Genomic DNA, 27461 nt, shown 5'->3' on the forward strand with positions numbered 1-27461 from the left:
AGCGTAGCTTCTTGTTTTGTTACTGTACGAAGAAAAGCTGGGCGTGGGTGGCAGGTGGCACACCCGCGAGAGACCGCGGGGCTGGCGCCCAGCAGCCCACCCGGGCCACCTGCTTCATTAGCAACATGACCACCCCGTCTCCTGCCGGGTTGCACGGGGAGCGGACGCACACACACGTGCTCACACGTGCAAACGCACACACGCGCATCACACAATGCACTTGGGCATGCGCTTACACACCCACACGTGCACGCACGCACGGCCCCGTGCACGCACAGCTCTCAGGGTGGGGGACGGCCGTGCCGCCTGCCCCCACGAAGAGGCCAGCTGGTGGCAGCAGAGGCTGGGGCGGCCGGAAGGCGGTGCAAGGGGAGGGGGAGGGCCTGGTCAGAAGCTCACCTGCAGACTGTTATTCGGGACGGTATAGAAAGTCCAATATCACAGTTATGCTAGAAAAATAGTACACTTCATAAAACCCATGTTTATTAAAAAAATCTATTCAGAAAGTCTGGAAAGCGTAATAAATATCGTAGAGTGGCCGCCCATCTCCAACATAAAATATAAAGCGTGAACACGAGAGTCCCCTGTAAACACGGACGCGGGCAGGGACACAAAGTGCTGGCGGCATCCTCGGGGGAGCGCGGGCTCGGCTGCAGCTGGCGGGTCCCTCCCCGGGGACGCCGTGAGCCTGCGGGTGGCTTCTCCTCGTCACTCAGGGCCTGCGGCGTCCTTTCCATTCTAGAACCCCACGGCTCTCGGAGCGGTGAGGGCCACCAAACCACGTGGGAGAGGACGAGTGCGGATCAGATCCCTCCCGTGCTGGAAGCACCCAGTGAAGCAAGGCCACCACCCCAGAGCGGCGCTGGGTCACGCCACTAGTGAGCAGGGCCGGCTCGCATCGGAGCCGTGGCCAATCGAGCCCTGACAGCCGTCCGCGCAGCAACACACACGCGGGTAGTCTGAAATCACGCCCCACTGCCCCTGGGGAACAAGTGAAACCTCACTCTTGCCCAGTGTGACGTGGGGGGCAGCACTGGGCGAAGCTCTCCCTCCGGGGGGCATCAGGTGTTTCTCTTAAAGTGGGCAGGCGCCGGGGTGGATGGGACCACAGTGGGTACCACGGAGGGGGACCGGCAGGGCCAAAGGCCTGAGACCCCGGGCTCGGGTTTATCACAACCAAGTCTGGTTCTGGTGATCCAGAGGGGGTCTGACTCTACAGGAGGGCAGGGCAGCCAGTTAACTTGCTGGGCTGTCACACCACGTGTGCAAATCCCGCAAGGCCTTGCGTGAATGGTGGAGGTGCCTGTACAGGTGAATAACGCGGTGATCGCACCTTCATTCACATACCGACTGCCGGTTAGGAAGCCCAGCCACTGGCTACTTGAGACTTAAGCCAGTTCAATTAAACACAGGCTCTCAGCTTCTCTAGGCTGCCTCTCTGCAGAAGGGTTTCAAGTACCACTTTGTTTTGCAGAAGGGCGAGGGAGTGGAGGTATCTCAGGGCATTCGAGTTGGTTCAGGAGAGAGTGGGGAAGAGCCGGGTGCCCCTGCCACGGGCGGGGTCCGGTGCGGGGTGAGTCCCGGGGTCCCCGCGGGGCTCTGAACGGTCAGAACTAAGGCTGCACACGTAAGGGGGCTGGTGTGACGCACAGAAAACACGCGCTGGCCGCTCTCCCAGCCGTGCTGCATCTCTGTCTCTCCTTTCTGTCCCCTTCCATCACAACACACGGATTTCAAGCAAACCAGCAACGTGCCGACGAGCCCAGGACAGAGGCCCAGGCGGCTGACGGACCGGCCGTTGCCTGCGCGGCAAACACAAGATACAAGGACCACTGTCGATTTCTGGGAGGGCAAAATCTGTGAGCTGGGGCCCCCCAGGTGTTCCTAAATTTCCAATAACAGACGAAATAGTTCTGACCTAAAACAAAACTCTTGTGGGTGGACGTCTTTTGAGCCTTGGGAAAAGAATTGAGAAATATGCCAAGTGCCCAAGAGGGCTTTGTGGGAAAACAGGTCCATGAACCTGTCCCCACCTTTTTATTCCTTGTGGTTCTGAGGAAAAGAAAAAAAAAAAAGGCTCACGGGATAATTAAAGCTTCTGCGATACGTTTATATTTTCAGGTCTGAAAACCATTAGACCGAGCTAGGGAGCTAATTTTTAGAAGGCGGCATTGTTTTTGTTTTTGTCGGTCGAGTCGGGTACCAGAGTGAGTTAAAATGGAGGGACTTTCAGAAATTGTCTTCTTGGTGAAAACCCGGCTGAGACCAACAGGTGCCCCCCCTCCCCCCGAGGGCAGGGGGTGCCCAGTGACGCTGGCCAGTCACAGCACGGTGGGCAAGGGCCTGGTTTGGGGCCGGCTGGGAGGACACAGGCCTCTGTCCTCCAGGCCCCGGTGGTGGCTCGCCCTGCATCACACCCACTCCTGTGTTCACATGCCCCGGGGGAAACATTAAATATCCCTGACACGTCAGGTGAGGACAGACCTGTGCAACAGAAACTCAAAGCACGACACAAAAGCACAGCTTCCACAAAGGGCACCCCTGCTCTCAGCAACACATCCTCTGCTCCCCTCTGGCCCCGGGCGGGGGACAGGGGTCTCCAGGGGAACCGAGAAGGGACTGACGGGAGGCAACCCAACTGAGGGCTCCCACGGGCCACAGGGTTTCCATGAAAGGGGAAAGCCAGCACTCAGGGAAGCCCAGGCCCTCTCGGAAGCTCGGGGCGGCCGCGGCGACCCTTGAGCCGCTCCTGCAGACCCCGGTCCTCAGGAGAACGCGAAAACACGGGCACAGGTTGGGCTGGCTCCCTCCCGGGGACGCGAGCGATTCTTGGGAAGCGTGGCCACCGAGGTGAAGTTGCTGCTCCCGGGGCCGGGGTGGCCTCGCCCCATCAGATCTGCAACGGGAGAGAACGTGGGGGCCTCAGTCCCAAGTGGGGGGCAATGAGACGAGGGCTCTTTGGATCATCTGGAGGGACCAGGCATCTGCTCCTAGGTGCCCTGTGCCCGCCGGTCACTCAGCCGCGGGCAAGGGCAGAGGCGCAGACGCCGGGCCCCCAGGGCTCTGCCGTTAACTGTCACCTTCGCACCGTGACACCTGGGCTGTGTGTGCCGGAAATCAGACCAGGTCACTGACTTTATAACTGGGAAACACACGTCTCCACGGAAACACAGGCCACGACTGCGCAAGACCCACGGGCTGGGGGGCCTCCAGGCACTCGGCAGGTCCGCAGTGGAAGGGCCCCGGCTGGTCGGCTGGGGGCGGAGACGGCAAGGTCAGCACAGCCAGGCGTCGGGAGGTCCCGCCTGGATCCCCTCCGGCTGCCCGAGAAGGTGCAGGATGAGCGGGCGCCGGGCTCGGCTACAGCCGCGTGGACGTGAGTCTCTTCATGCCCCGGCGCTGCGCCAGGCTGGAGGACAACACGGGCTCCAGCCGCGGGGCCTGGGGGGCTCTGTTCAGAGCGAAGTAGGTGGCGGCCATCGCTCCCTGCAACACAAGGGAGCGGCGGTGACGCTGTGCCGGCCCCCGACCCGGCCTGGGCCTCGCCGAGCCTGGGCTACGGGAGGCCTTCCTTCAGGGCCACGGAGCACCGGCCCTCAACATCAGGGTGCTGCTCTGATCGCCGTGTCCACCCGCCCCCCGGACCCCATCTGTGAACCGTGCGGTGACTGGGGGTAGGCGCTCTGGGCTCCTGGGGAGCCCCGGGCTGAGGTTCTCCCGGCCCCCGATCCGCTCTGCGGCTGCGGGGTCCCTGGGGTGCCCTCCTGGCAACGGCACCCCAGCTCTGCCAATCTTGAGGATCCGGGACCAACCTGGGTGACTGGGCCCCTCCTGGAGCAGCTCTAAGCCCTCGGGTGGTCTTGAACGGGCGGCTCCCAGCAGGAGAACCCCAGCCGTGCACCCCTCCCAGAAGAGGGGCCGCCCCTTCTGTGTTAACAGAAGTTGTCACTTACTCAGAGTCCGGCATGTGACTGCACGTATGGGATGAACCAAGTAGCCGTAAATACACGCGGGATGCCTATCTGGGCCTGTTGCGGGTTCCCTGCCGGCACCCCGTGACCCCTGGGGTTAGCCGTGCGGGTATCGGGGCAGCTCTCTGGAGTCCCCGCTCCCACCGTTCTGCCGTGGGGCAGTGGTCGGTACCTTCACCAAGTGGACGTCCTGTCTGCGGAGCTGGTCTGGGGACAGGTACTCTCTGTTCACAATCCAGGGGTGTCTGAGGACCTGCACGGCCGTCAGGCGCTGCTGAGGGTCCACGTGGAGCATCTTGGACACGACGTCCTGTGGGGGGAGGGCAGTGGGTGCCGCTGCTTCTCGGGGCTCCCAGCCACCGTCCTCCCCTGCGCACGGCGACACCCGGCCACCAGGCTGACAAGCTCCGCGCCTGGGGCCGAACGTTTACCCCCAGGTTGCTACACATGTGAATTTGTTTTTAAAGCTTTAACCGTCGTCAACTTGGTGGATCACCCCAGGTTCATACAGTATTAAAGATTTTATGTCTGAAGAGAAATCAAATGTGGAAACGTTCAATAGAGGGTGTAAGTTTCTGAAATATCATTTGAGTAAAAACGATAATCTTCCAAAGGGAGAAGCTGAAATAATGACTATCCCACAGATAGAAACCAGTCATAACAATGTCCTCAGTTACATTTTATCACATATAATAAATATTACTATCCTCAAATCCACAAGTGTTTGCTGCAAATAATCACCAACTGTGGAATTAGTAATCTGCTGCTGTTACTTGTGTCCAAAGGGGCTCATGTTCCATAGAGGTGATTTTCTTATTTGAGTTTGTTCGTTTTTTGTTTTTTTTTTTTTTGCGGTATGCGGGCCTCTCACCACCGTGGCCTCTCCCGTTGCGGAGCACAGGCTCCGGACGCGCAGGCTCAGCGGCCATGGCTCACGGGCCCAGCCATTCCGCGGCATGTGGGATCTTCCTGGACCGGGGCACGAACCCGTGTCCCCTGCATCGGCAGGCGGACTCCCAACCACTGCGCCACCAGGGAAGCCCTGATTTTCTTATTTGATTGTAATGTAATAGCAACAAAAACTCCTACAACGGGTTTAAAGACTGAGCTCCACTTCAGATTTACATGTGGCAATGCATGCAAATGTGTGTACCTACGTCTACACACACGTACAATTAGAACTGTGAGTTGCGTCTGCATGGAATTCACGAGACTGTCTTCACATGCTTGAGGCACCTGCTCTTGTGAGCATCAGGGCTGTCCTTGGGGGAAAGAGGGTGAATATTACATCCCTGTTTTGTAGGTGAAGACGTGATGTGTATAGTTCTTCACCAAGTGCCCAAGGAAGAGCCTCGGTGAGAATCCGTGCTTTTCTGCCGGCCTCCTCTCCTCCTTTCACTGTTCCCATCACATTCCAAAATGAAATGGAATCAGTTAGAGTATCTGTTTAATGTGAAGTTGCATCACTCAACAGAGTTTGTGGTCATCAACCGCAACAAAGAAATATTATACACTAATAAAATATCCTTCTACAGAGAAATACAATGCCTTTTGATATTTGATAACATTAATCTTGGTAACTTCTTGAAACAAATATCTCCTGGAAGGACTGTTCTCCCCATTTCTATGTGTGGAAAATGAAAGCAGGGAGACCTTTATTGACTTGATCAAGACCTCACAGTAGGGACTTCCCTGGCGGTCCAGTGGTTAGGACTCCGCACTGTCACTGCCGAGGGCAGGGGTTCAGTCTCTGGTTGGGGAACTAAGATCCTGCAAGCTGCGTGGCGAGGCCAAAAAAAAAAAAAAAACAACTCACAGTAAAGCAGTGTGTTTTTACACAGTGCATGCAGGAGGCAGATAAAGTATCATAACATACAAATCCGTAGGCTTTGCCTGTTTTCGGAGGATTGGAGGTTTTGTTGTGTGGCGAGCACAGAGCGGGGAAAGGCACAGGGGAACGAGTGAGGGGAAGATATGGCAGGGAAGGAGCAGGGAGAAGCCGGCAAAAGGTCCTGGGAGGCAGCGAAGCCCTCTCCCTGCAGCTGTGACCTTGGTAACGTGTCCTGTACCTGACGAACTCCTTTCCTGCCACCTTTTCCCTGCCCCTCACTCCTGCTTGAAATCACCTCTCAAAGAAACCACCAGCACCCAAGTCCTGGTCTGTGGCTCTACTGTGGGAACCGGAACTAAGACAATTCCCATACTCATTCAAAACAGAGTGGATGGAAGGAGCAATGCGGGTGTCAGGGTGCGACACAGGGGAGGTGCTCACTAAATGCCGGCTGCCATTACCTCCACCATGACCTCCACCATCTCCTCCACCATGACCTCCACCATCTCCTCCACCATGACCTCCACCATCTCCTCCACCATGACCTCCACCATCTCGTCCACCATGACCTTCACATCACCTCCACCACTTCCTCCACCATGACCTTCACCATCTCCTCCACCATCACTGAATGAGGCCACACAGAGACGGTAATGGCAGAGCTGGAATCAGAACCCCAGAATTGCTCCTCCTCTGGTCATTTTATAGAAACACGAGAAATAGACTGTTGATGCTGTTTCTCACTGTGGTTGGACTATAATTTACTATTTGATTAGAGAGGAATTCCAAGTCTGATGGACAGAGAAACAGGGCTGGTCACAAATGGTGCAGATGCAGAGAAGCCCCAATTCAAAGTATTTTTTAATAACAGAAATACACCCCTGTACCAGAGTTTTACTTGATCAGTCTGTGAACACTCAGGGCTATCATTTTGCAACATCCCTAAAAGTGTGATGGTTAATTTTCTGTGTCAACTTGGTTAGGCCATGGTACCCAGTGTTTGGTCAAACACCTGTCTGTTTTATAATAATTATAAATGGAGTACAATCTTTAAAACTCGTGAATCACTATGTTGTACACCTGCAACTTACATAATGAACCATACTTCAATGAAAAAAAAGAAAAACAAAACAAAAGACACTCGTCTAGAGAACTCCCTGGTGGTCCAGTGGTTAGGACTCTGCCCTTTCACTGCCGAGGGTGCAGGTTCAATTCCTGGTTGGGGAAGTAAGATCCCACAGGCTGTGTGGTGAGGCCAACCCCCCCACCCCAAAAAAAAAGAACCAATAGTGATCTAGATGTTTCTGTGAAGGTGACATTAACAATTAAATCTGTCAACTTCTCCATAATGTGCGTGGGCCTCATCCAATCAGCTGAAGGTCTTAAGTGAAAAAAGACTGAAGTCCCCGAGGAAAAGGGAATTCTGCCAGAAGACGGCCTTTGGACTAGAGCCGCAACATCTACTCTTTCCTGAGTCTCCAGGCTTCTGGCCTGGCCTATAGGTTTTGGACTTGCCTCCACAATTCCATAAAAATAAATAGCTCATCCTCTGTCTTAGTCTCTCTCTGTCTCTGTCTCTATACATACACATCCTATTGGTTCTGTATCTCCAGAGAACCCTAATACACCAAGGCTGTAGAAAATGTGAAAAGTGTGATGAAATATTTTTGCAAAATTTCCTTTTTTTAGCTGTGTTTCTTAAAAAAATCTATGAGCATAAAATATCTATATGATTTACACGAAAAGTATCCTCTAGTATTCTCAAAGATAAAATGGTTACTGCAGAATCTCCACACCTGAGAAGAGCACTGGGCAATGTACTCACCTTTGCCGCATCAGATATGGAATCCCAGTTTCCCCCGGAAAGGGCGTACTTCCCGCTGCCAATCCTTGCCAAGATATCCTCAGGGGTATCATCTGGTCCGTTTGCAAAAGGGGTAAATCTGTGTGATGAGAGAATTTGTGGTAATGAGCTTCCATTTTATAATCTAAGATAAAGTTCATTTCGCCTCTTTGTTGTAAAAAGAATAATATTTTCTTTCCCATCATGCCCCAAATCCAGGATTCATGGTAAAGTGTAATTTATTTCTTACTGCTGTGTCTCTTTTCCTTACTCAGCCAGTGAAGAAAGTTCTGTGGACCCAAGGATGAGCCTTTCTGGACCGTTTCTGGCTTCCCTGGTGACAGTGTGGTACAGTGGTTTGCCCGGTGATGTGGTTTCCATGGTGACAGTGTGGTATATAGTGGACGGGAGACTGGGATTTGAAGTCTGAGAGACCCATGGTCGATCTATTACCAACTCTGGCTTCTTTGACAAATGAATTTTTTGAACCTCAATTGCAAAATGGGCAGAATAATACACTCGCAGGTACGCACAGACACACACAAAATGCAAACGGTTCTTGCCCTACTGTAAGTGTGTGATAGATGTTTACTGTCACCCCTTCACATAAACCAGGGTGGGTCAGTGTAGCCTCCCCAGAAAGAGAATTATATGTAATCCTAACGCACTTCCTTCAGTGGCAGGGTTTGTACTCCTAGTTTATGTATTGGCAAAGTAAGCACCAGAAGAATCACAAAGCGTGGCATTGGGAAGAAACTGCAGGGCCTCCTTTGCTATTGCAGCCCTCAGGGCACGGCCCCAGGCTCACTGGGGCTCCCCCCTCCACTGCAACACTAGTCACTGATTGACTAGGAAATACCTCACTGAGGCCACGCAAAAAGCAGGGCATTCTCAGTCACTCCTGTGATTCACCCGGGAGCAGAGCTAGTGAGGGTGAATCTATGACCCGGAGCCTGGGCTGCCTGCCTCTTCGAGACGTGGCTGCTTCCTGGCTCGAGAAGATGTCTGTAAGGAAAGATGCTGTGACCTCTGTGCAGAGGATGCGTGGTGCAGAGGCGAGAACGTGGACCCGCGGTCAGAGGCTTGGGTTTTTGTTGATGAGCTGGGCTGAGCTGTGGAGCCCCAGTTCCCTAATTCCAGAGACACACTTGAACGACAAGGCGTGACTTTCCGCCCTTGCTCTCTGGTTGTCCTGCAGGGGCTTCAGGAGACTGAACTCAAGGTCTGTAGGTATGGGCCCACACCATGCACAGGGACAGGCCCACAAGGGCCAGCAGCCTCGGCAGGGGTGCCCTGAGCGCTGACACCCACGTGAGGGTTTGCGTTACCCCGCCAGCATGGTGTACAGCAGGATCCCCAGACTCCAGATGTCACAAGCCGCGTCATAGCCTTGCCGCTTCAGGACCTGCCGGGGGAAAAGCAGACGACGGATAAGCACTTGGCAGGGAAAATTCAAGCTGTGATGGGTGCATAACCCCGGCGGGGGTCGGGGGGATGGCTGGGGATGCGGGGTGGCTTCAGTGGAACTGTCGCTTATCGCCGCAAAGCCAACCCTAATTCCGTGCAGTAGGATTCCCCAAAGACCCTCGCACACAGGGAGCCCTGGCTCTTGCCAGATACACGACAGACTGAAGAGGAAACAGTTAATTTTTAAGGCAGAAGAATTTTGGGAGTTCCCTGGTGGCCTAGTGGTTAGGATTCCGGGCTTTCACTGCGGTGGCCCAGGTTCAATCCTTGGTCGGGGAACTGAGATCCTGCAAGCCGTGCGGTGTGGCAAAAACCAAAACCAAACAAAACAAAACCCAAAACAAAACAGAAGAATTTTTTTTACTCTGGTAAAATATACTTAGCATAACATTTCCCACCTTTGCCGTTTTTAGGCGTACGGTTGAGTGATACTAGGTACGTTCATATTGCTGGGCAGCTGTCAGCATCACCCATCCCCACAACTCTTTTCCTTTTGCAAAACTGAAGCTCTGTCCCCATGAAACAACAACTCCCCCTCCCCTCCCCCCAGCCCCTGGGAACTACCATTTAACTTTCTGTCTCTATGAATTTGCCAACTCTAGGTCCCTCATGTAAGAGGAATCACAAAATTGTCCTTTTCTTCCTGGCGTATCACACTCAACACAGTGTCCTCAAGGTTCGTCCATGATGTGGCGTAGGACAGGATTTCCCTCTTTCTTAAGGCTAATATTCCACTGTACCGTCCATCCATCGATGGACACGTGGGTTGTTTCCACCTTTTCGCTGCTGTGAACACGGGTGGACAGATACCTGTTCTTGCCTCTGCTTTCAACTCTTCTGGGTTTGTACCCAGAGGTGGAGTTGCTTGGTCACCTGGTAGTTCTGTGTTTGGGTTTCTGAGGACTAGTTAACACGGGAGAGTGTTCGTGTCCCGGGGTTACACACTTCAGGGGAAGGCAATCCTCTGATATGTCTACAGTTGAATAACAATAAAGGAAGCAGCGCGAGTACTCCGGGCGACTGCAGGTCACTGGACTGACATTGAACGTGAAGTCAGGAGAGCCGTGTCCAATTTCCTTAGACACGAGGGCCGGGATCTTTGCACCTCAGGCGTGGTGTCTGCAGCATGGCAGGTCACCGAGGCGTGTGAACACACCAAGCGTTCGGGGTTCAAGCCCTTGCCCACGTTCACTAGCTGAGTGATCTTCAGTCCCTTCAACACATGGAGTCTGTTTTTTTTTTAATCTGTGAGCTGTTTGTGGCTAACAGTATCTACCCTGCCCACTCCATGTGGCATAGGAGGATAAAAGCAAAAAATACAGGTAAAAGTGCTCAGTAAATGGTAAAGTAATATACCAACGTAAGGTAGTCTCTAATCACTAAAACCAATACTATTAACATTAGTAGCGATCAAATAAGGCAATAATATTGCTCAAATAGAACCAGATTGTTCTTAAAGGGGCTACAGGTAGCATCTGGACAGCCTAATGATGGCCCCAGCTGCGTATCCATCCGTATCCTGGCAGGCACGTGGACATCTTCCTCGTGGACCACTGGCCGTGGTCACCTCGTGGACCCCACCTGGGTCACCTCTCAGCTCACAGACTGGCCACTAGGGGCCAGCATGCCTCTCTCTTAGGACTTTCTGTACGTGTCACTGCACCCACCAGGGCCACCCTGGAGCGGCTTCACCAACCACCAGAGGGATCCACGCAGAACCTAATGTCTGTTTTCATTCCTGACCTCCCCCCCCCGCCCCGCCCCCATCAGCAACGTCAGCCTCTTCTGTTTCCAGCTCTGCTCTCACCAGCATCTTGGGTTTGGTTGCTTTTCTAAAAAGCAAGAAACTGGATTTGTCTCCACAAACACATCAGTGAGTGCAGGACCTACCGGAAATGATCCCCAGAGCCCGAAAAGGGCACAGCACGTACGAGATGTGCTGCCGAGGCCTCTGGTGCCCTGAGACGAGGGGGCGGGAGGGGGGGCCGGCAGGATTCACGTGCGTTCTCATCCGCAAATCTCGGCGGAACCCCAGCGTTCGGTCCCACAGCACCTGACTCGCTCCTGGAGCTCTGGGAAACAACCTAGATCAAGAGCTCTGGCACCAAGTCCACGCACGTGCCCTCCCTCCTGGTGCAGCTGCTGGTAGATTGCTGATCCCAGGTGACCCACTGGCTCCCTGCCCGGTTGTAGGAGAGACCGACGCACTATTTCTCACCGCAACTCCTAACAGACAGGCAGGTTTGATCGAAATCGTCTAGAGCACAATGACAATTCCACATGCAAACCTCACCATTACAAATTTTACGAATAGGAAATAAAATGATAAAATAACTGTGTTTGAGCGAAGAGAGACCGAAGCTCCTCGTTTCTGCCCTCTAGAGTTACTGCCGACGCCAGTACACTGAACCGCGCAGTGACTCTGGAAGTAGGAAAGGGCCGTCCTCCCGCCGGCTCAGCGGCCCTCTCACCTCCGGGGCAACGAAGTTGGCTGTGTAGCAGGGGGTCATCAGCAGCCCGTTCTCGGCTCGCAGCTGCTTGGCGAACCCGAAGTCACAGATCCGGATGGACTCGGGGTTTCCAGACTCGTCCATGTACAGAATGTTGCTCGGCTTCAGGTCTCGATGAACGACCTAGAGAGGCAGGAGGAAGTGCGCCTGAGCTGGGGCCCAGGCTGGAGCAGGGGACAGAAGCGGGGACACACTCAGGAGATAAGGGCTTATTTGGAGTCGTTTATTCTGGGCAGGTCCTGAGGCAGGAAGCAATCGGCTGGGATGCTCCGATCTCTGTAGGTCCTCCCCCCTCTCTTTCTCTCACACTGACACTCAAAAATCGAGGACCCCACCTAAGCCCCTCGGATGGCGAGTGAGTATTTGGATGAAGAGATAAGTAAGCCTGTGCCCAAGATCAGGGAGGTCCGCTGGGGCCATCACACAGAGAGACACTGGTGGTGAGCTCAGTAACACGGGTGGAAGATTTCTAAAGAGAAACATCTGCTGTGTGATGCCACGTTCCAGCGGGCAGGTGTCGGGCACCCAGCGGGTGATGCAGACAAGGAGCCTCTGTCGTGTGCACGTGGCCAGTGGACAGAAATCCGAGAGCCGCATCTGTGCGGAGGGAGCCGCACGGCGCTCTGAGCACCGAGGACGGGCCGGCGGCGCCTCAAAGCACAGCGGCCATGTAGCTATTTAGGGCACAAAGCGGCTTCTTCTGAAGGGGACAGAGGCCGATTGTAAGAACATGTGGTGTGTCTGCATGTGGCTTGGGGCCCACGTGTCTCATTGTCCTGCTAACACCCAGGGAGAGGACAGAGAAGGGAGATTAAAGGGCCACGGCCGGCAGCCGGCTTACAGGGGCTCCGATGGCCGGGAAACAAAAGACTTCGGTTCCAGGTCTGTTGCCCCCCCTCGTGCCACAGAAGCCAACCTGCAAAACCATCACCTGCAGGGCTGCTTCTACAGTCTGACCGTCCTGGGAGACGACCATCGTGTAGCCCTGGAGGAATGTCCTGGTCAGACGGGGCTGCATTTTAAAAGCTGACAGCCACACGTGCACGGCTGGCCAGGGAAGCACTGCTGCTTCCTGGGAGGTGCTGAGAAGGTGGGGGTCTGGGGCTGAGGGCGAGGGGTCTAGAAGCATGGTGCTGGGTTAGAACCCGGCTGTGTGTGCAGCTCTGGGCGCGATACGCAACCCTTCTGCGCTCTGGTCTCCTCATCTGTGAAATGGGTGTGATCCAGAGTCTAGAACTGCCCAGACGAAGAGCTCAGAGCAGCACCTGGAACCCTCCGCGGTCGCTGTCATTTTACCACCATATTTCTTGGCATTGGTGGAGGAATTCACTTCTAAATAGGGCAACTGATGAACATTCCAAATTTCTCTTTATCAAGCCCAAACTACTTTTTTGCTGGTCTCGGTGAATTTAATTTCTTGACCTAGCTCCTGGACACACAGCGTGTGTGTCTAAAATCATTTAGACCCAAGAGGGACGGTTGTGATTCACAAGGAAGATGAGGACACCTGAGTTCCCAGCTCTTGAGCCCGTGGCCTGAGCGCCCCCGGGTCCCGCTCTTCCTCTGTCCTCCCCGCGGGGCTGCCCAGGGTGGGGGTGGGGCGTGGCCTTACCCCCTGGGAGTGGAGGTAGTCCATGGTCTTGGTGATGGTGCACAGCACATCGCTGGCCTCCCGCTCCGAGAAGTACCTCTGCCGCAGGATACGGTCCAGCAGCTCCCCACCCCGCATCAGCTCCATCACCAGGTACACGAACTTCCCGTCGTCGTAGACCTGGGGGTGGGGCGGGAGAGCACACAGGCCTCAGGGACCTCGCGGTCACCCTCGCGGGCCTGCTGGCCACTGGGAAGGAGGGGCCACCCCGGCAGGGGCAGGGGGCGCATCAGCGCATAGAGCCTGGAGTCCCAGTACTCCCCTGGGAGCAGACACAAGACTTCTGTAGAAGATGAGTGAGGATTTTCTAGTCATGCCAGACGAGGCTCTTCTTGGGAAAAAAACCGCTTTAATGATCTGCTGCTGGGCAGGGCATGGGTCAGCAGCGCTGAGACCTGCATGGATGGATTTAGCTGCAGTGAACCCTGGTACTGCCCCGCCTCCGGGAGAGCGATGTTCAGAGACGGACAACGCGATGCTGGCCCAGCCCCAGGGGGCGGCGTTCTCCAGGGCCGCGCTTTTCAAACCTTACCGAGCAGGTGGTTGGTGGGGAGCCTGACCCCGGGGGCCCTCTACGCTGCTGTGCCCTGTGCGGGGGACAAGCCCTGGGAGTCCGGGAGGAGAGGAGGTAGGAGGGCTGGTCTGCTTTTATTTCAGAAAAGCAGTAGATGAAGAGAGCTTTCGTCATACTAGCGTTAATCTCCTGAAGGTAAAAGACAAACCAAACCAACAAGCTCTGGGTCTCTGTCAGGCCGATGGCCCAGCAGAGGGGCCGCCCAAGTGCTGAGAAGAACCAGAGAGAGACGGAGCAAAGCACCTGAATACGGTGACTTTCTAGCTTCCGAGCCAGTGATTTCAGAACAAATCACTACAACAATCTGGCTGGCACGGAGCTCAATAAAGGACGTAAAGTTCATCTTGTATTTATTTCTGAGTTTATGAGCAAACGCTCTGCTTTTGCGAATGTGCCCAGGGTGACGTCGCTCATCCCAAGCACAGTCAGGGCTCTTCGGGAGTTTTCAAATTCGCTGATTTCTGTTTGCGGACCTTCGCACACACACGACGAAGGCAAGAGCAGGGGGCTGATCTCGCGCAGGGGAGCTGACCGTGACCCGCAGGGACGCAGCTGGGCTGCACTTCAAGCTTTGCTCACACAAGGCCTGTTCCACGCTTTCCTCAGAACTGAATTGGCATTTGGAAGGCCTCTTACTCCAGGCATTTATAGGGCCCAAAGGAAACTGAGGTGGCCCCAGTATTTTGAGGTTTTGGGTTCGCGATGCTGGGATCACTCTGGAGTTGGAGAGGAAGACAAGGCTCTCTCCCCTGCCTGACCCCAGAGGCCCAGCCCTAGGCTGCCAGGTGCACCCAACTGGCTCCAGTGTGACTGGGCCCTGCTCCCTTCCCCTCTTTCAGGGACAAGGGCCACACATCGCTCAATCGGGAAAGCGAAGGGAGCTGGGAGGGGCTCCGGGTCTGGAGTCTCAGAGCTGGAGCCCATCTCATGGGCCCCACGCTCTCCATGACAGCGAAGCGAAACACACCTGGATTAGAATCCACACCACCTCTCTCTCCTTTACGCACGTGCGCATTCTGTGATTTGGGAGGAGTGGGGTGCCGTCAACGGGGTGTGAATAAACGGCCCGGCAGGCCAGGCTACCCAGCTGCCGGGTGTCCCCGAGCTGTCCGGGCAGCAGCCCCTCCGGCTCCGAGCTCCTGGGCGCCAGGAACAGCTGGTGAGCCGAGCAGCCGGCTTGCACCAGATCAACGGTGGCTTCTGGCGCCGGCCGGAGGGACACAGAGCGCAAGCGACACCACTGTTGCACGGAGGCGCTTACGTCTTTGAGGGTGATGATGTTGGGGTGCTGGCCGTACCGCAGGAGGATCTCAATCTCTTCCGAGGGGTCCCTTTTACTCTTATCGATGATCTGAAACAAACAGAGGTGGACGTGAGGCTTCCAGCTGGCGCCTGCGGCTGCAACCCTTTCTGCCCCTCCTCCCCTCCGGCTCAAGCTCAACCAAGATAGCCCGCAACTGCCTAGGAATTCACGGCAACCCTTGATTCCCCACTGAGCAGAAGAGACTGACGTGAAAAAGAGAGAGCACCTGCCTGCACACGCTAATGTTAAGCTATGACAGGGCTGCAAGGAGAAGGGTGGGTTCGGGGCGCTCACACAGGCACCACCGAAGACAGAAGGCGCTCTTCCACCACTCGCAGCGCAGGCTCTGGGTTGGCGGCCTGTGCCCCCTGCCCCATCCAAAGTGGGCCTCCGGCTGCCGTGCATCTCTCTCCCTGTTTGGTGGTCACACACCGGCAACAAAGTGAGACCCAGTGTGGTTCTCACCAAGAGACGCCACGGCGGCGTGCGTGCCGAGGCTGCGCTGTGACTTACACATACGGACGCTCCTTCTGGCTCCTACCTCCTCCTGCTGGTCTTAGGATGGCAGATAAAATCCTCTTACCCCATGAAAACAGATGGCTTCCGATCACAGGGTGTCATGAATGAAAGCCCAGCTGGAAACAAGGGGTCACCTGTTGGTGGACAGTCACTCAAACCTCTGGGGACAGCTTCCTGGGCCCCAGCTCCTGCTTCTTACGGGGATGCAGCTGGCTGGGGAGGGGACCCCACTCAGGCGAAGGCTACAGCACGTGTGTGGGAAACGACACTCAGAAGAGGAGGATGGTTTCTGTGCATTAGCTTCACCCAAGTTCAAAACGTTCGCCATGTGGACGACGTGCAGTCATTTCGCTGCTAGAGTGTGAGGGAAGTTCACTTCCACTCTCTATCACGTCCGAGGCTCTGAGTGGAGGCTTGCGTGAAACTCACTTTCTTCTTTAGATGAACTAAATGCTCAGGTGGCACAGGACCCAGTGTTGGAGCTCTGCCCGCCCGACGCCCTGCTGCCCCTTCGCTGCAGTGGAAGATGGTCATGGTGCCCGCGCTTCTCTCAGTTTTAAACCCACTGCCAGGCTCTGACGACATTAGCGCCCAGGACCATGAGCCCTATGACACACGTTGTTCAACAAGGAAAAACCTAAGCTTCTTTTTTTTTAAAAAATAATAAGTTTATTTACTTTTTGTTTATTTTTGGCTGCATTGGGTGTTCGTTGCTGTGCACGGGCTTTCTCTAGTTGCGGCGAGCGGGGCTACTCTTCACTGCGGTGCGCAGGCTTCTCACGGCAGTGGCTTCTCTTGATGCGGAGCACGGGCTCTAGGTGCACGGCTTCAGTAGTTGTGGCACGTGGGCTCAGTAGTTGTCCCTCGTGAGCTCAGTAGTTGCGGCACGTGGGCTCTAGAGCGCAGGCTCGGTAGCTGTGGCACACGGGCTTAGCTGCTCCGCAGGATGTGGGATCTTCCCGGACCAGGGCTCGAACCCGTGCCCCCTGCATCGGCAGGCGGATTCTCAACCGCTGCGCCACCAGGGAAGCCCCAGCTTCCTTTCCTGACACAGCTTCCCTCCTTTTGTTCCTAAAGTTCTAGCTAGGAACCGGGATCACTTCTGTTATTGGCAGAAGCCAACACACAATGCATCCTTCTAGAGATCTTTTTAAAGGCTCGTTCAGCGGGTGATGGAGGGGATGCCCTAACATGTGGGTGCCCAGGCAGCCACGGGGCAGACCCTTACACTGCCTGGATCACATGTTGACCAACAGGGTTCTCGGACCGTCTCTGCCCCAGCTGCCTGCCGGGCCATTCAATCCCTGGGCTGCGATCCCTTTGCAATTTGAGAAGGTTAAAATCACTAGTGGTTTTTGTAAAAAGTTAGTGGTAGATTCATAGTTTTTCAAATAAAATTTCATGATAAAGGAAATGTATTTTTAGCACAAATCACAATAGAATAGGATGCAAGATAAACAAGAAAGAGGAAGCCTTTTCTCTATGCCGATGGCCCAGAGCAGGGGGAGGAGGGAGCAGTTATGGGACCAGAGGGGCGGCTGCACGAACAGGGCACCCACAGGGGCTGGGGGCTCTACCCTCCTCCCTCCTGTGGCATCCACCCCGGCAGAACCGACTGGAAGGCAGAGGGCAGGCAGGGTGGGGTGATGGGGTCCCCAGTGGGCACGGAGGAGAGGGCGGGTGCCTGCCTGGAAGGGAGGCCCCCGGGGAGTGGAGGCAAGCACGGGCTCCTGCACCTGCCCAGCCGGCCGCTGCCTCTCCTATAGTCTGGGCAACGTGGGACCGACACACGGCAGCAAGTTCTGTTCAGACCCAGCGCTGTCATCCTGATCGCTGTCAGCAAAGGCTGGCAGCTTCGTCCACAAATCTTTTTCCGGGATGTTTTTGGGCGAAAGGTCAGGAAGAAGAGACACAGAGCAGTGAGGTGTGATGACTGGTCCCTGAGCACAAAGCCCAGGTCTGTGGGGTACAGCGGAGCCTGGGGTAGGGGGGCGGTTTGAGCACATTGTTCAGACGCACCCAGGAAGGAATTTCTTCTCCGTGGGGTCCATTTCTCGGGATTGCTATTGTGGGACTGGCTTCTAGTTCAAGCGAGCCCTGGTTAATCGAGTCCTGTATCTTGAGAACAGTATTGTTTTATAATCTTGCTTATGCAGCAAAACCGAGGGAGGCGTTCTCAGCAAACATGTTCACCCGCAAGGCCCCCTCTCTCCATGCCGATGCTCAAATGATGCTGACGGACCACGAGCGGGGAGGAACGGTGGATCTGTCCTCACCCGCAGCAGGAGGCCACCCACAGGTCAGCACCCAACGGGCCTGGCAAACCAGACTCTCACGGGGCCGCTGTTTGACAAGCTGTATATTTCCACAGTCCGTGAAGCGAGGCTGGCCCCAACAAAGGATGGCAGACAACGTGATTGTCCTCAGCAGGTGAAGCGTGCAGGTGGGTTTTGGTACATCCTTATTCCTCGTGGCTGAAGGTGGGGGCAGGACTGGTCCAGGCTTCACTACCATCCACGCACTCTCCCCTCTGCCTTTTGGCCTCTGCGTTTCCCCATCTCCCTCTTGCCCATCTCTCTCCAGCACAGGCTCCCCTGCTGGACACTGAATGGCGTGGGGCTTCGAGGTGGACAAGAGGCGGCCTGAGCTCACAGGCCGGCCGAGCACCTCCGGAGGTGGGCGTTTCTGCTGACGTGTCGAGAGGATCCATACGTTTGACACGGGAGGAGTAGAGCACGGAACCCCTTGTAAAATTCAACAGATACCCTCTCCTGTTCAACTACTTTAAACAAATGACACAGAGAAAGGACTCCAAGTTTTCCTGCCGGAAAAAATTAAAATTTCCATGCCAATCAGTTTTCCTTCTAAAAATAAGCTCTATTCACGTCAGGCATCTGTCAATTCCATTGCTTTTTCTGGCTGACAAATTACATACACAGTAGGAAAATGAGCCCAGAAACGTGATGTAATTGTCAACGGTCTGCTGTGAATACCAATTGGGGCTCCTTCTGGAGAGAGGCAGCCCAGCTTCAGCCCTGAGTGTGTCAGCCACACTTCACTAGAATTAAGGACTGCATGACACAGACTCCTGTACAATTTCAAGGATCTCACTTTATTTTCACCTGATTCGATTGCTACTTTAATAACACAAAAATCTGCTCCTGAAAGGACACGCAGCTGTGCTTCCCTCCAGGAAAACGTGGCCATGGCTGGGACATCCATCCATCCCTGAGTGAGCCTCTCAGACAAAGAAGGGGGCAAATGTGCAAGTGGAGCTTTGAATGAAGAGAAGCGTGTGTCTGCATGTTGGAAGATAAAACAGGCCAACAGGAAAGGCTACAGCAACAGAAAAGCTCCCTTAGCTTCTGATTCTTCAGTGACATTCCCCTTTTCGCTATGGCTTCTGGTTCTGTGATCAGTAAAATCCCTCCATGGCTGGATTGTGAGTTCCCCGAGAACAGGTTTGTTTTTGCCTGGAACCTAGCACTGCGTCTGCCTTGGAAAAAGCGTTAATAAAAAATTTGTAAAAACGAATGAAAGGAACTGGTTACTGAACAGGGGAGTCCCTGCAGAATGAAATGCATTCTAGAGACAAGAAATGTTCTTTGGAGCAGTCGTACTGCCCACTCGACAATAAAAAAGCCAAAGAAGGGGATGAGGTGATTTCGAATTTGAAGAAAAGCTCCTGATTTATATTTCTCTCTCTCTCTCTCTTTTTTCTTTTTTTTTTTTGGGCCACACCACTCAGCCTGTGGGATCTTAGTTCCTCGAGCAGGCACTGAACCCAGGTCCCGGCAGTGAAAGCGCGGGCTCCTAACCACCGGACCACCAGGGAACTTGCGGTATCTTTCTCTCTTACATAACATTGGTCCTCGACACCACCAAGCACCATGACGGGGGTGTGGAGACAGGAAATGAGCTGCGAAGCATGTCAGGGGTTACAAAAGCCCTAAAGAAGGTATTGAAGGCGAGGACGATGGGGGAGGACCACATCGGGGTCAGAAGTCAGCACCCAGGCTGGGGAGGAAACCGCTGGGCTCAGGGAAGAGTGTGTCGCCCTTGCGGGAGAGGGCTGGAGACAGAGGAGGGGCCTGAGGCGCTCCAGGAACGGGGCTGTGAGGCCCTGCTGGCCACTGCAAGGATCTGGGCTCCATGTGAGTGAGACGGAAACCACTGGAGAGGGGGGTTTGTGCAAATGGCAGTGTCCAGATCCTGGGTCATGTCAAGCCACAAAGACCTAAAACCGAAGTAAAAATGAAACCTTGTGCAATTTTTGAAAAGTGAGTACAGAACCTTTCATGAAATAAGAATATTATCTTTTCCTTCCAAATACACCTCTTCCCTTTGAATCCTACCCTGTCACAGTTACTTTCTGCAGTTCATCGCTGATTCCATTTCAGTCTTATTTTAAATGACAGGTGCCTTAATGCCCTGGCATCTATGCAGTATTATGTCATGCTTATTTCAAAGTCCTATACACTTTCACCTCCTACCACTAGCCTCTGGGGCTGGCTATGAAGACAAAGGTGGACCTGAGTTTCACGTCAGACTCCTGAGCTATTTTGTCCCATGGAAATAGCTCCGAGAGCTTGTTTGGAGGTTCTAGCAGGGGAGCGCAGCTACTCGTATGCCCTTGACCGAAGAACGGTCCTCCTCTATCGGGGGAGGTCATCCTCTTCGACCGAGCGCACGGCTTTGGGAGGGACGCACGTGGAGTGGTGAGGGAGGAAGGGGACACCCGCCTAGCCAGCCAGGTCAGCTGAATCAACCCTGGCGATCAATGGGGTGACAGATGTCGCAGCCAGACGGACTTGAGGATATGGGGAGGGGGAAGGGTGAGCTGTGACAAAGCGAGAGAGAGGCATGGACATATATACACTACCAAACGTAAAACAGATAGCTAGTGGGAAGCAGCCGCATAGCACAGGGAGATCAGCTCGGTGCTTTGTGACCACCTAGAGGGGTGGAGTAGGGAGGGTGGGAGGGAGGGAGACGCAAGAGGGAAGAGATATGGGGACATATGTATACTGATTCACTTTGTTATAAAGCAGAAACCGACACACCATTGTAAAGCAATTATACTCCAATAAAGATGTAAAAAAAAATAATAAAAAAAAAAGAAATAGCTCCGAGATCTTAGAAAGTAGGGCACGTCTGTTCACTGGGATGTGTCTGAGAGGACGTCACAGTTTTTCTCACTCAGCCATCCTAGCCCAAGGCAGGTGCACTGGGAGGACACCCCCAGCAGGTGGAGGGCGTCAGCACCCTGTCCTCTGAGGCCAGATTCTCCCGGTGGAGGATCCCGGGCAGCCTGATGGTGTTTTGCCACAGCAGAAGGGAGGCACCAAGCCTAGGGACCCAGACTCTGAGTGAACCCACTGAGTCGCTATTCCACGTAGGCACTGCTCTAAAGGTTTTGTTAAGTGGGAGCTAGAATTGGTCTCACTAATTTAGGGCCTGCGCACAAGTATGCAGCTGAGAGCAAATGCAAAACGAGCGATCTTGTTGCCTGGGGCACACTGGGGCAGGGTGCTTGTTGCCTGGGGTACACTGGGGCAGGGTGCTTGTTGCCTGGGGTACACTGGGGCAGGGTGCTTGTTGCCTGGGGCACACTGGGGCAGGTTGCTTGTTGCCTGGGGTACACTGGGGCAGGTTGCTTTACGTATATCGGTTAAGTTTAACTCAAATGCGGTTAATATGATGACAGAATAATTATTGTGCAAAATTAGGTACTTATAAGACAGACAGAAACTTAAAGCAAGACACAATGGTATTTCCAAGGATGTGAGACCCGCTGTGTCCCACTCTTGAGTTTGGAGGCTGACCGTTAAGGGCTGGCACTGCCGTCCCCTCAGAAGGAGCGCACTTGGTTCCCGCCCCTGCACAGAGGGTGGGAGCCGCGGTTCTCTTGGTCTGTCACCTTCCTGCTGCCAGAACAGTGAGCAGAGGCTCAGCAGAGGGAAAACCCTCCCTCGTCTCCGGATACCAGCTGCTGGAACGTATCTACATAAGACACCCCTTTAACTCTATGCTTCCGGCTGAGGTTCCCAACCTCGGCACCCAGACATTTTGGCTGGGTGAGTCTCTGGGGTGTGTGGGCGGGTGTCCTATGCAGGAGGCAGGGCAGCACCCTGGCCTCTGTACTCCACATACCAGGAGCGACTCCCGCCCCAGGTGTGACAGTCAGAAGGTATCCGGACACTGCCAGCGTCCCCGGGGTGGGGGGCAGAATCACCCCGATACGACGGCCTCAGGCAAAGCCCGTGTACTCGGGCCACAGGGCTACAGTCCCCTGGGGACCTGCTCTCTTCCTGGTGCTCTGTACTCAGTGGGGAAGTTCCCGAGCCCTCCCCGTAGCTGGATGGAGGCCCCGACGGGATTGTCTCTCAAAATGAAACGGACACCGTTTTCCATCCAAGAATCTGCAGAGCTGGGTTTGCAAACTGTGGTGGCCCAGAGAGGTGATGCTAAACTCTAGCGGCTGAATCTCAACGGGGCTTCTGCGGATCCAAGTCACTGAACGGCACCCTTGCTTCCATGTCATATTCGAGAACACGCTGAGCCGTGCGGTTTCTTAGTTCCTCCAGCAGTAAGTGGGGTACTGCTGCCCATCAAGATACAGAGTAGAAAAAAGCCCAAACACATTTCAGCTACGTTCTAGCTGGAAAACGCTGGAAGGGGAACAGAACAGTGACCCTAGGGGGGTTACAGCAGTTTGGGTAGCAAATGGGCTCATTCTAAACACTCTTTGCCATGGCACTCCTGCCAGCTCTTCCATCTTTGAAGGAAATCTGCCCTCGGATGGAGGAACCGACCTGCAGCGCGCGGCTTAAAACGTGCCCCGAAACAGCCCTGGGTCCCGGGGCACTCATCTCACTGGAAAGTCTCTGCTTCTTCCTGTGCTCGGGTAGTTCAAGCATCTTCCAGACAATGAATTACGACCCACCAGAGTCTCGGAGAGGATGAGGGAAAGCCTTGTAACGTCCACTTGCCCGGTTCACCCCGGGAACTTCAAGGCTTGTAAAACAGAAACAGGACGCCTGGCTCTTTCTTTCTCCATCAGTTGCAGCCTCAGTTCCTGGCTTTGCTGCCAGAGAGGCCGGGGCTGAAATTCCCCAGAAATTCCCACCGCAGGGTCTGATCTTCGGGGATCGAGCTATAAGCCACTTGTTGACAAAGTTGATTCGGATGGTGTCTTTTTGTGAGAGCTGGATATGGGGACATAAGACACTATTGCCTTTGTCTGGGGATTTATTTTCAGACACGTCCCAGCATCAGGCTGTTTTCTAGAAAGGCATCAGGGTCAGCGAGCTTGCCAAACACTAGACGGGTTTCTTTGCACTCAATGGAAGCCGCCATTGTTTCTAGGACTGCTGCTGGTCACCTGATAAACTGTCTAAAGAAATTCGGCGAGAAATGACACACGCAGAAAGAATTTTAAGATGCCTATGCACGCTTACGTAGTATGTGAAATATATTTAAAGTAAAAATGAAATTCTCTTGTCTGAGGTAGGACTAGGGTCTCCTCTCCATCACTGGCTCGTCTGGATACGGGAACGGCATCACCCGAGCTCCCCTACAAACTCTCCCAAGGATGGGGAAAAATAAAAGTCCTCAACGATCCAAATCCCGAACTACATCAGGCCCACACGCCAGTGGCTCCCGTGCAGTCTCAAGCCCCCTCTCCCAGGAACTTTACATTGTGCGATGTTTCCTCCCGTCACCCACTCCTCAGCATGTTCAAGACAATGGGCAGGCTGATGACCATGGACCCGAAGGACCCACACACGGAGCCTTCCTCCAATGTAAACATTCTTTTTTGTTTGAGGAATTCAAGATAAACTTGCCAAAAAGCCGCAAATTCCCAACCCCGAAGTAAACCAACGGGCCTGCGTTTTTTGGGGCTGGTGACTTTTTGGACAGGGCAGAGCATTTCCTCAGGGCCAGAAGCACTGTGCAGACATCCCAGCAGATACGAGGGTGTATCTGCTTCCACAGAGCGGCCGTGAGCCGTGGGTGAGGTGGAGCGAGGCCATCGCTTCATCGTCACTGTTTTGAACAATTTTCTCAGAGCTTAGGAAAATCACAACGGACGGAATGACTCCTCTTACACGGCTGCCTGCTGGACAGGCTCCATCTGTCCCCAAAAGTTCTTTGAAGAGCAGGGTAGTGTCATGTGCTCCAGATGAGTTTGGGATAAGCCAGGATGGTCTGGTCACCATGACACCGGCTGGACCTGGGTCCTCAAGCGCCTCCAGGTCAGCTGAGTGGGTGAGTGGTGGACAGACCAGCTCTCGCTCCCTTGGAGGGAGAATGTACAATTTATGCTTTTTACAAAAATTAGATGATGCCTTTAGCAGAATGCTCCAGCTGTTAACACACCAGGAAACGCAAGAAACTGGTAACTTGGATTTCCAGATCGAATATTTAATTTAGCAACGATTATAGAAGCCAAAGGCAGGATGGAGAGAGTGCCAAACTGGGCTGTAGTTGTTATTCTTTTCCTATGTATTTACTTATTTATTTAGGCTGCACTAGGTCTTAGTTGCGGCATGTGGGATCCTTTAGTTTTGGCACGCGGGCTTCTTCGTTGCGGCACGCATGTGGGATCTAGTTCCCCGACCAGGGATCAAACCCCGGCCCCCTGCATTGGGAGCGCAGAGTCTTACCCACTGGGCCACCAGAGAAGTTCCCTGTTACTGTTTTCTGTTCTTGATGATTCAGGGTAAAACTACCAGCTCTCTCCTTAAGGTTTTGCAAATATTACAAAAGATTTGATTCTATTTATTTCTTTGATTTAAGTTTTGGTGACTGTAGCTTCCTTTCCCTTCTCCTTTCCTCCTTCCCCCCCTCCCTCCTTCCCCAAATGTTCTGCCTGGCCCCCAACTCTATATTTTCCAAAATGCTGAGTGCCCAGAGCTTTTGTTCCAGTGTTTTATGTAGAAAGTTACTAAAGGTGGTCAGTACCTACACGTCGGCTGGAGCAGAACATATTCATGATTTGCAAAATAGTTTTTTAACAGGTGACCTAATATCAAAGTCAATGGAACGGCCCCGCATCAGAGCTTAGAACAGGCCTAGGGAGAGTGTCTGCGAGGCTGGGCGTGCCCGCCGGGGCCTGGGGCCCGGGCAGCCGCAGACGCGGCCGCCGCGTGCCCCACTCTTACCTTCACGGCGTACTCGGCGTCTGTGGCCATGTGCACACAGCGCTTGCATACGGAGTAGGCGCCCACCCCGATGTCCTCCTTGACCTCATAGCCATCGGTGAAGCGGGTGTTGTTCCCGTGTAACTGCTGCAGAGAGAGCAGGCGGGCAGAGAGCGCGATCAGGGGCCTCTCGTGCAAGGGCACCGAACGTGGTGCAAAGGAGGCTTCAGCCCTTGCACGTGGGGACACGGAGGCCAGGAGGTGGTGGCGTCCTCGGACCACAGTCATGGAGCTAGCTGGCCGTGGTTCCAGATCTCAGCCCAGCTTCCCCATCTGTCGGGTCAGGACCCTGTTCTCAGACACCCAGCACCCTGTGTCGCTGACCTGCCTGCTTCCCCACAAAGGTCCGAGAGGGGTGAGAGGTCAGACGTCCCTGAGAGCGGGTGCAGCTCTGACGCTGGTGTCCAGAGCGGTGTCCGGACGCTGACGTCTGATTGGGAATCTGACCCCCTGACGCCCCCTCGCCACCCTCACCCTACTGACTAAGGGCGCAGAGAGCGTCACCCATTACAGTGGACGCTGCCACAGCAAGTGTCCACTCTAGACACGCCGTGTCTCCCCAGAGGCCCTTGGGGAGAGAAGCATGGAAGCCCAACGCCATCTGCTGTGCCCTGCCTCGGCTCTTCAAGGAAACGTGGTCATGATCACTTCTAAAATTCTCTACCTCTGCTCGTATTAATACGGTGGGAAACTCCTTATAAAAACAGCACCTTCACTGAGCCCCAAAGACTACATTTCGCGATGGGGATTGGTGCCCACAAACCCAGCCACTCTCTCGCGGTGCTGGCTCGACTCTGCACAGCAGAGACCCCCAAGCGTGAGCCCTGCTGGGGCTCCAGCCACCGCCACACCACGATGACATCCTTCTCAGGACTCTTTCTGTCTTGAGGACGAACATGAAGCACGGCTCAGATCACCATCTCAATGACCCCGGGGAGGCGGGGGGAGGAGTTCGTGAAGGAAGTGCACCCCAACTCGGCTGAGACAGCTCTCAGTCCACGGGTCACCTCCGTGCGGTCACCTCCTTGCCCCAACCCGCTGGGGGCGAGCGGAGTCGGGCTGTACGGGATGCCCTGCACCACGGGGGGCTGATTACCTGCACGATGGGGTGAACCGCGGCTTTGTGCAGATCCTGCTGCGAGGGCTCCTGCGCCAAGCTGGAGGCCACAAAACTGAATCCTCTAAACAGATGGTGAGCGTTGGCACTGGGGGGGACGCCAGGTGAGTCTGCAGGTAACAACCAGAGAGTCAACAGCCACGACGTGGTGAGGTAACCCTGTGGGTGTGTGATGTGTGCGTGTGTGGTGTGTGTGTGCATGTGTGCACACGCACATGTGCATCTCTGTGATGTGTGTGTGTCAGGTGTGTGAGGTGTGCAGGTGTGTTAGGTGTGTGCATGTGTGCGTGGTGTGTGTTTGGTGCGTGTGGTGTGTGTGCATGTGTCAGGTGTGAGGTATGTGCATGTGTGTCAGGTGTGTGTGCATGTGTGTGTCGGATGTACGTGTCAGGTGTGAGGTGTGTATGTGTCAGGTTGTGCACGTGTGTGTTCGGTGTGTGTGTCAGGTGTGTGTGAGGTGTGCGTGTGTTAGGTGTGTGCATGTGTGCGTGGTGTGTTTGGTGTGTGTGCACATGTGCATCTGTGTGATGTGTGTGCATGTGTGTGTAAGGTGTGAGGTGTGTGTGTGCCAGGTGTGTGCGTGTGTGCATCTATGTGATGTGTGTGTGCATGTGTCAGGTGTGAGGTGTGTGTGCCAGGTGTGTGCGCACATGTGCATCTGTGTGATGTGTGCATGTGTGTGTGCATGTGTCAAGTGTATGTGTCAGGTGTGAGGTGTGTGTCAGGTTGTGCATGCTGTGTTCGGTGTGTGTGTGTGTCGGGTGCGTGCGCACGTGTGTGTTTGTCAGGTGTGAGGTGTGTGTGTGTCAGGTGTGAGGTGTGTGTCAGATGTGTGTCAGGTGTGAGGTGTATGTGTGTCAGATGTGTGTATGTGTCAGGTGTGTGTCAGGTTGTGCACGTGTGTGTTCGGTGTGTCAGGTGTGTGCACACGTGTGTGTGTGTCAGGTGTGAGGTGTGTGTATGTGGTGAGTGTGTGTGTTGGAGAATGGGGTGAAACGGAGATCAGACAGGCTGAACCATATGAAGCCACACTTTATTCTGGGTGGTGCCAGTGGTTTGATACCCGGCAAAAATACCCAGAACAAAACCTTGAGGGTAATCGTTGATCATCACTTACTAGATATTCATTCTCAGTGGCAACCCTCTGCCCTGCGCACTCCAGACCGAGCCCAGAGCCACCAGCAACCTCGGGGTGAGCTGTCACTCCTGGGCCAGGGCAGAGGAGGCCACCCTCTGAGTTTCTCAGGTCAGCAGGAACCGGGCACAGGGACACAGGCCCGGGCATTGGTGACTCTTCTGTCCCCCCTGCCCCAGGCCTGAGGAGCTCGAGGGCAGCACGCAGGGTGCTCTGCTCCCAGGGAGCCTCAGGGAGCTCTTCAATCGTGACCCCTCTAAGCTCTGTCCATTTGTTTGAAGGCCTGACTGCTGTTGAGGTGGGTCCCAGTTCAAGTTTATCATTAAGGAAAACA

The 27461-nt window shown here is 54.4% G+C and overlaps 1 protein-coding gene across 7 annotated transcripts in view; it reads right to left on the reverse strand.

The window, feature by feature from the left end:
* Positions 1 to 472: 472 nt before the first annotated feature.
* Positions 473 to 27461, reverse strand: part of RPS6KA2 (ribosomal protein S6 kinase A2) — a 386569-nt gene continuing 359580 nt past the window's right edge. For 6 of the 7 annotated variants that reach the window (XM_079938702.1, XM_079938705.1, XM_079938699.1 and 3 more), the window contains 9 exons: positions 25972 to 26102; positions 24837 to 24962; positions 15109 to 15198; positions 13235 to 13393; positions 11584 to 11745; positions 8974 to 9050; positions 7628 to 7745; positions 4144 to 4281; positions 473 to 3486 (listed from right to left, as the gene is read on the reverse strand). In XM_079938702.1, coding sequence (XP_079794828.1) covers positions 3361 to 3486; positions 4144 to 4281; positions 7628 to 7745; positions 8974 to 9050; positions 11584 to 11745; positions 13235 to 13393; positions 15109 to 15198; positions 24837 to 24962; positions 25972 to 26102 — 1127 coding nt within the window. In that variant the 3' untranslated portion in view covers positions 473 to 3360. Of the gene's footprint in view, positions 3487 to 4143; positions 4282 to 7627; positions 7746 to 8956; positions 9051 to 11583; positions 11746 to 13234; positions 13394 to 15108; positions 15199 to 24836; positions 24963 to 25971; positions 26103 to 27461 lie in introns of those variants that run through there. The other variant, XM_079938704.1, reaches the window with a different exon arrangement.

This window comes from Stenella coeruleoalba (genome assembly GCF_951394435.1).
Source record: "Stenella coeruleoalba genome assembly, chromosome: 12".
Classification (NCBI taxonomy): Eukaryota; Metazoa; Chordata; class Mammalia; order Artiodactyla; family Delphinidae; genus Stenella; species Stenella coeruleoalba.